At 30.3% G+C, this 9,012-nt stretch overlaps 1 protein-coding gene across 1 annotated transcript; it reads left to right on the top strand.

The window, feature by feature from the left end:
• The first annotated feature begins 418 nt into the window (after positions 1 to 418).
• On the top strand, positions 419 to 8,487 carry LOC149908493 (uncharacterized). Its single transcript, XM_090101980.1, has 4 exons — positions 419 to 1,588; positions 2,095 to 2,238; positions 6,534 to 6,670; positions 7,289 to 8,487. Exons 1-4 carry the CDS (start codon positions 631 to 633, stop codon positions 7,424 to 7,426), a joined length of 1,377 nt encoding a protein of 458 aa, XP_089958106.1. The 5' UTR covers positions 419 to 630; the 3' UTR covers positions 7,427 to 8,487.
• The last annotated feature ends 525 nt before the right edge of the window (positions 8,488 to 9,012 follow it).

Here is a 9,012-nt window from a genome sequence, read left to right as displayed (position 1 = left end):
TAATCCTGTGTTGTAATCTATACGGTTTTTTTTTACAATTTGGCGTATACTATACGACACACCTAGATTTTGTATATTATTCGATACAAAAATCTTAAACATAATAGAATTAGCCTACGCCCATGGAATTAGATACATTCAGTGCGTGTCTTTGCTACGCACAAAGTATAACTTCGGCTTAAAATTCTAATCCAATAATTATGGTGTACGGTGGAAAATCTTATTTAGTTTTTAATAATTTGATTAGTGCATATTGCTTTTATTTTATTCGTAAATAAAAACAATAAAACTTCTTTGGCCTTTCCACATGTAAAAACCGAAAATACTAGTATCTATGATCCACTTTTTTCGCTGTCAACTGTCAGATGTCATACACAGAGCAAGTAATATAATATGTCAATGTCAAATGGTTGGAATTTTGATTCCGGTTTCTGGGTTGGTTGTGACTTGTGCATGCATGCAATATTTTGTACAAAGAGTGTATTTTAACAAGAAACTAGATTGACTATTCGTTTTCATCTTTCAAACGCAACCATTTGTTCATGTAAATTATTTATGTAACGATACATGTGTTAAGTGAACTATATGTTTTGAAGGGTCTCACATTAGAGTAACAAATTTTGTTAAAATATGTCGTCACACGGGATTGTTTTGATTCTGGTAAGTATATTCTATAATGGACTAGGACTTCCTGTGGGTAATACTAACCACACACAAGCTATTTTGGGAATTGAAAACGATGTACTTAATTTGGCGAATAGCTGTGAAAACTTGTTTTTAGTAGAAAAGATTAAAAACAAGATGGAAAACTGTAAATTAATCAGTAAAAATTCAACAAAAACAGATTACGAATGTAAAATGTTTTATGATATAAACAATCAGTTATGTACTACATTCGGACGATCGGAACTAGATCTAAAAGGAAATTTTAATTCCAAAATGAGTATCACTCAGAACATTGAAACAATATGTGAGGACGCGAAAACGTGGAAACCTACAACAGATTACAAACAGGAGTTGGAAAATTTGTTCAATAAGTTATCATTATGTTTGCAAGTTTGCAATGTTGATGGCATGGTTAGTGAAGATTCAAACTTCTTCTGTAAGTACTATAAATGGGGTTCAGAGATATTATTAAGCCATGCAAACGCTACAACACATTCAAGTAGTGCTGTCGCTCCAACAAATGGCGACAGTAAATATGAAGAAAAGCCAGTTGTTTCTGAAACAACAAATAATGCAGCTAGCTCTCAGAATAGCAACATAGAACAAGTGAAAGAAATGAAACAGTCTGAGCAATCAACAAAATCAGCCACAGTATTAAAAAGTGATGTACACAATGAACATGTGGCCCCAGAAGTATCCAAGGACATGTCAGGATTACAAAAACCCGAAGTTAGCGAAGATAATAATGACAATTTGGTACCTCCTTCATCTAAGAGTGAATTTCAAAAACCTTTAGAAGAACCTGCTTTGAAATCAGCTCCAGAACAGGAAAATCAACAGAAACCTGTTATTGAAAATCCCAAACCAAATGCACCTCATGATCTTTTGGACGAAGCTGACAATGATATGGAAAATGACTTTGGTAAATACTTTTTAATATTTTTATTGTGCAAAGATAGTTTAAGACCTGAGAATGGACTTAGGATAGGTTTTATGCCAGACATCCCTTGGGAACAGAAACTGTGTTGACTTTAATTTGACTGTAGAAAAATTTAATATATTAATAACTAGCTTTCCGCCTGTGGCTTCACCGCATTTTCAAACAAAAACCTGCATAGTTCCCGTTCCCGTGGGATTTCCGTGATAAAACCTATCCTGTGTGTTAATCCAAGTTACCCTCTATATGTGTATTTGCGTGAAAGAGAAACAAACATACATATGTACACATATACATACATCCATCCTCACTAACATTCACATTTATATTTATATTAACGGATTTTTTAATCTAAGTAGCAACTATTTTAATTAGTTGCTACTTAGATTAAAAAATCCTGCTGCATCCTGCCTTTTCAAACACTTTAAATAACTTGGCTTTTAATGTATATTTAATATTTATTAATGTTTATAATTATTTTTTAATTTCAGGACCTGGTGAACCTTTTTCTGATCAAGAAAACATGGATGAGGAAATGAATGCAGACCCCAAAATTGAAACACAAAAATCAAAAGAAAATGAAAACATTAATAAGCTTCCCCTTACATCATTTAATGTTGATATCGGACAACGAGGTATGTTCTATCTAGATATTTATTCAGAACCAAATAAATTATTTAAATGCTTATTTTATGTTGGTTCCCTATTATAAGATTCAGGCTCCTTCAAGTTTGACTTTCTCAATTTTTTCCTCAAGAACTAAATGTTGTAGAAAAACTAGTTGAATGTATTTATTATCTTTTGTGTTTGAATCCTTCCAAACTAAAAAGGACACCACATTAATTTATGTTTGCTTCTTTCATGTAAAATCTAGTTGTATTCCTTATACATGCCATTTTATTTTCGTTTTAATCTAATCACAATGTTCGTTAATTCATTATTTTACATGAAGATTGTAATCTTGATATTAACCATCAATAAAATCAAAACAGAATTTATCCAACTTTACAATCTTGATAAATTTTTCTGGCGTAAGTAGAACATAATTATGGTTAATACAAATAAAAAAGCAAATATGGCTGAAACTCAAATAATTAAAATCAATGTTTGAACAAGTGAGATTGTAACCTTGCTTTCAATAAAAGTGCAAATATAATAACTATTTTGACCATTTATGATAGTACTTAACAATCTTTTTACAGCGTAAAATATTATGTATTCACATATTATTAAGGGCTTGGTCTAGTAGTGCAAACAAATGCATCCTGTCATCCTATATGTAAATAATACAAATGTACTAAGGGAAAGTTGCTCCACTTAATTTTTATAAATTAAATCATTCGTAAGCATAATTTAATATTCGTAATAAGTACCTAAAATGACAATTTGAAACAATTTTCGTGAAAATTACACCAGTTGATTCTTTTTATAAGTACACAAAATTTGCGAATACGTTCTATTGATATCTTCAACTTCATGTTTATATAACTGATCAACTTTAACAAAGAAATTTGGACGAAATATAAAAAAAAAATAAGCTTTACATACAAAATGCATAACTCTCTACATTTTTTTAGACCTAAGTTTCTTAGTGAAAGTTGTTCAGTTTCACTAATAAAACGGATAAACAAATTTTGTATATAATAAAAAAGATGTAATGTTTGTGTAAAAAATTATAAAATAGAAAAATGTGCAAATGAAAACAAAAGATATTTATTTCTGACTAGCTTCAGCCCGCGACTCCGTCCGCGCGGATGTCGGTCTACGCGTGGATGGTTTATTTCTCCATTTTGAACTGGGAAGACGTTTCTCACTAAATTAATATTAGACGATCATGATTCACTCCAGTCCAAACAGCAAATAAGCAGACTTCTACTTCTGCAACGTTTAGTTGTCCCTGAATTTGGAAAAAATAGTCATGATTCTTATCTATGACAAAAGTGTTATTTTTTTGCATTGTATTTCAAATATAATTTTTTTTATTTTTAACCGCATCTTCCGCATTCATGTCTTTTGCCGGAATTAGACATTTAACTTCTACTAGTCCCATTTTCCCTTCTTGATATGGGAGTGTATAAAGTAAATTTTTTAGATATTTCTCGTTATACTTTTAAAAAGTTATTATTGTCATTTTGCTCATTAGGTAAAGTAATTTCGATATCAGTTTTAAGTTTTTTGATACCTGCAATAATAACGTCATAATCGCCTGCACATACTTATCGATTACACCCTGTATACAATCCACCATCCACATTCATAATGTTTTCCTGTCCTCCTCTCCTTTACGCTGTTCACCGATACATTTTAAATGAGTAAATCTGCTACCACTGAAGGATGTTTCATTGTGATCAGCAAATTTTCACCACTGTTGTCGATTATTTGTTTTTCATTTTTAATCAGCAATTGGGAATCATCAGTTTTGTTTTTTGCAGATTGGTGATGTACCCTAACAATACGTCGAAAAGGGAAAGCATTAACGAATTATCGTTTTCGTCCTCTTTTTTTATTCTGTGCGTCTCTGTTCTCTGAACTAAACAAACACAAGTAGTGTTTGTTTAGTTCTCAACACCCATTGAATTTTCTATGTTATTGTGAACTTCCATTACATCTGAGTTTTGATGATGTGATGATGATCCATTCATTTTAATATTGGTAAATAGAGTTGGTGGACCAAACTAGAAATGGTGGACTAAATTTGTCAGCGCGTCTGTAAGATCAGAATATAAAACCAACATCCTGTATTTAAGTTACAAAATTAATAATCAAACAACATGCCGCTACGTTTAAAATGACTAGAAGAAAAAATTGAAACACCTCGACATATTTGGAATTTTATTTATTTATTTATTTATTTCATTTATTTCAGATAAAGTATCCATATAATTGTTAGTAAAAGGGCCTTAAAAACTATGTTAGTATTACAATTCTATCTAATATTAAACAATTCTATCTAATTTTGGAGTAAACAAATCATTTCCCCGTATGTCCCAAGTTCAAGTTCTCAATACAAGTTTATATTATATTTCGTATTTCTCAAACGAAAAATAAACATTTTTGGAACTTCAAAAAAAAATTATATTATTATAAGAAAATTTATGAGCTTACTTTAGTTTTAACTAGCGACCCGCCCATGCTTCGCATGGGTGCAATGGCGCGGCCGGTACCGCCACAAACGCTACGTCCCGCAATTTTTAAATCTGTAATATTATCTTCGAAAATATTCACTTAAATCATACGGTGTAAAGGGCCATATAGATCTATATTAAATGAACAATGTATTCAAGGTATTTAATTGGTTAAGGATTAATGCTGTATTGGTTAAAATCGCTTCGAAAATTAGCCATTATTTGTCGTAAAAAGTAAATGACAAAAAAAAAGTTATTGTGGGTTATCCATAAGAGATAGACATATACCATCACGGACTTTTCTGTAGACCTTTTCAATGTGTACAATACTTAGTACATTATTTTGATAAAACTCGTAGGGTTCAGCCTGCGTTTGCAATGTAAGCGGAAAAAATGTAATTATTTACGACATCACATTAGAAACCTCAAAAATAACAGTACTTCTCCACTATTTAATGGATGTTATTATACATATAAACCTTCCTCTTGAATCACTCTATCTATTAAAAAAAACACATCAAAATCCGTTGCGTAGTTTCAAAGATTTAAGCGTACAAAGGGACATAGGGACAGAGAAAGCGACTTTGTTTTATACTATGTAGTGAAGAAACATACATCCCTTTACTGACACCCCGTAAAATAAAGAAATTGTTGCCAATCACCTTTGTAATCTATTTGGTTTCATTAACTTTATGTTCGAAGATAAATTTTTTTCTAGTAGTTACACGCATATTTTTTTCGTTTATTTTCCATATCGAAATCAAATGTTTAAAAATATGAATATTTGCATAAAACTAAGATAAAAATAATCAATTAACAAAAATATTAAATTTAATGAAGTAGAGCAACTTTCACTTCGGTATGAAGGAAAATCGAGCGTAGAGCACACGTCAGAACGCTCCGGCCCAAGGAGCGCGACTGAAGAAATTCGCTAGGATTTTTCCTAATTATTTTAAATATTTTTTTAATATTTAAAGAATTATCAAAATTCAAAAAAAAAACTTTTTAAAGGATTAATACTCATTGGTCTTCAACCAACTCGAATAAATTAATGGAAAAAATAACTTTTAGCAGTATTTATCAATAGATTTTGTAAGGCAAAAAATGGGAAATTTAATGAATTTATAACGTTCTAATTAAGAAAATCATAAGTTTTTCGGCAATTGTATTCAGCAGTTTTTAATAACGACTATATAAGGATAATAATGCGCTGATCAGATTGTGTAAATTGTAATCGGTTGCAACGTAGTGAGTGCACAAACTTAGCTCGAAATGTCTTTGGGGGAAAGAGACTTATCTTGAAGGCCTGATTAAGGTAACATAAAGTAACTTTATAAATGTGAAAAAATTCACGCGCATTGCGTATATAACACTTATTGATAAACAAGAAAAAAAAATTCAGTTTATCATTTCATTAGCCGGGAAAAAATTGTCAAATAACTTGTTGAAAACGCAATTTTGCTAGACTGCAGCCTTAAGAAGTTATGAAAATATGACATTTACATTTTTTTAGTCTAATACATTATTAAATTATTGTCATTAATTACATAATATTATCTCTTACGTAAGTACATGATTATTTTAATTGTACCTGTTTAATAAGATATACTAATAAAAATACGTGAGGCACTCGAGGACTGAAAGTCTGAGATAAAAGCTATGCAATAGCTTAACAGATAGATTGTAATAGAAATATATTTGGCATTTAAATATGTCTAAAAATCATCTAAATAATTAAATAATTGGGTATTATTAAAACTAAATATACTAAATAATTATTAAAACATGTACAAATTTGTTTACAGAAATGGTATTTCCCAACACAATCCAAGATACATTTGTAGAAGAGGACGACCATTTCTTCCCATTCTTCTTGACAACAATTGTTCTTGTCGGCCTCTTGTATGTTTTATACCATAACAAGAGTAAAGTCACAAAAGTGGTGAGTATTTTTTAGTAAAACTGAAACAAAATAATGTTTTATTTTTCTTTTAGAAATAAAATTGGAAGTGTGTAAGGGTGCTTTTCTACCAACACACACAATAATGTGTGAGGAATGTGTTTGTATAGAACAAATCATATTGCGTCATTTAGTTTTAAGTTTGAAGCGTTTATGCGTTTGAAGTGATACTATTGGTTATTTACAACCATATTCCTTGCTACTCATCCTAGCACATTATTATTGGAAATGCACCCTTATACTAGCTTTACACTCGCGATTTACCCGCGTTGACAACATAACAAATTATATTCTTAAACCTTCCTCTTGGTCTTGCATAACTCTATCTAAAAAAAACCGCATAAAAATCCAATGCATAGTTTTAAAAGTCTAAGCATAGATAGGGATGGACAGATAGCGGTAAACGAAGTTTAATAATTTTTATTATATTATAGCTTTCCACTTACGGCTTCGCCCGCTTTGTCTAAAACCTTCCTCGAGGATCACTATTAAAAAAACTGCATCAATCCGTTGCATAGTTTTTCTTTTTATACTATGAAGTGATTCACTATGTATTGAAGTAGAAAATCAAGTGTATCATAATTTATTTATATTTTACAGATTTTGGGATTGATAGTGGAAGGTCGGCAATCAAATCGCAGAAGAAACAGTCGAGGCCACGCCTACAAACGCTTGGATACCCTCGAACAAGCCATGAGCGCCAGCAGCACAGCACCGCCCAGCAAAATTATATACTAAATGTATTCATATAAGCAGTCTTACAGCCAGAATCTGAAAATTTAATAATTGTATACTATGCAGTATTCCTTTCTCATACACATTATGAATTAGTAGCATGACTTGGTTACTATTGAGGAGCATACATTAATGATGAGGTGCGTATTTTGTCCATACATATTTTGTGATTGTCGGATAATTTTTTTTACAAATTACAGTTGTGTTTTGATGTGATAAAGTCATGGTTTGTGCTTTCGCAATGGATTTTTAAACCATCTAGATATTATATTTATTAAATTGGCAACTGTACTATTATTTATATTTTAGGATTAGGTACATATATATATATATCGATTATTTATGTGATGAAAGAAATTGTATGTCTGTGGAACATTCTTGTTTGGTATAACGCAACAAATTTTTGAACTGTATCTTTCTAGTCTTATATCCTTTTTACATTACATGTAACTTAATACAGTCCATCTTACGAATTGAAATTTACGATTATCAACTATCTCTTGACAAAGAATTAGTACGAAATAAAAAAGTACAATATATTATAGTAATGGATATTAATAAACATTTTCATTTTTATACTTGATATAACTATTGTTGTTTTTGGTATTTATTAAATTATTATTTTTTTATGATTTTGAACAAAATTTAGGGTGATGTAGATCTCCGTAGTTTTTCATTTTAATAATAAGTTAAAAAAGATATCCCAGTTCTGATATTTCTTTATTAATGTTTGATGTTACAAATGTTAATGTGGAAATAAACTTCTTTCTGTAAATTTATTACTCTTGTATTAGAGTAAATAATATTTACATTTTTATTAGTTCATTCATTATTTATTAGTAGATGCTGTTCAAAATTATTTTAAAATACAAGTATCCATAGATGTAGGTATAATATTAAGGATTTCGTTGCTTAGTATTTTTGACTTTTAGTGTCCAGAGATGAAGTTCATTTCGAAATTGTATTTTTAGTGTAAATTAGAGCTAAAAGCGACATTAAGTAACTAGGTATATTTTATGTTTCTACCTATTTGTACTTCTATTCACAATAAAGATTCGAATATATTTTGTTTGTTTATTATAAATTTATATTAATAATTAAGTTTCAAGACTCATTGTTTTTTCGCAAGTAGAAAAAAAACCTAACCTAATATGTAGGGTATTTCTTTCGGAATTCTCATCGCCGTTTGTCTCAACGCAGGGGTTGTGTTTATTTTGTACTACCTACTTAACTGCACGATATAGCCGACGTCGAACTTCGTTATTAAAAGGAGAATAGATAACATAAGTCATAGATTATATAGTACTACAACCAAAAAGTCAATCAAAAGTGAGATAATTGATTGCCGCAGAAGACAAATCAAGCACAAGCATTACCACAGATAATATTATAATATTATACTAAGCATTATTGTGGCATAACTAAATTGTTTTAGTACGCTGCATATTTAAAATCTGTGTTTAAAATCATCCAAATATACATCTGCAATGGGTATATTGACGTTTTTGTTTCTATTTGGCGCCCTCTACTCGAGATCTCGCGAACTAGGTCGACGGACAGGGGACAATTATTCTAAATGGTAGGGTGCT

Source organism: Colias eurytheme, chromosome 5, assembly GCF_061535395.1.
Source record: "Colias eurytheme isolate Ceu_HAF_F1 chromosome 5, ilColEury1 Martin Lab GWU primary, whole genome shotgun sequence".
NCBI classification, from domain to species: domain Eukaryota; kingdom Metazoa; phylum Arthropoda; class Insecta; order Lepidoptera; family Pieridae; genus Colias; species Colias eurytheme.
This window is presented reverse-complemented; position numbering and strand designations above follow the sequence as displayed.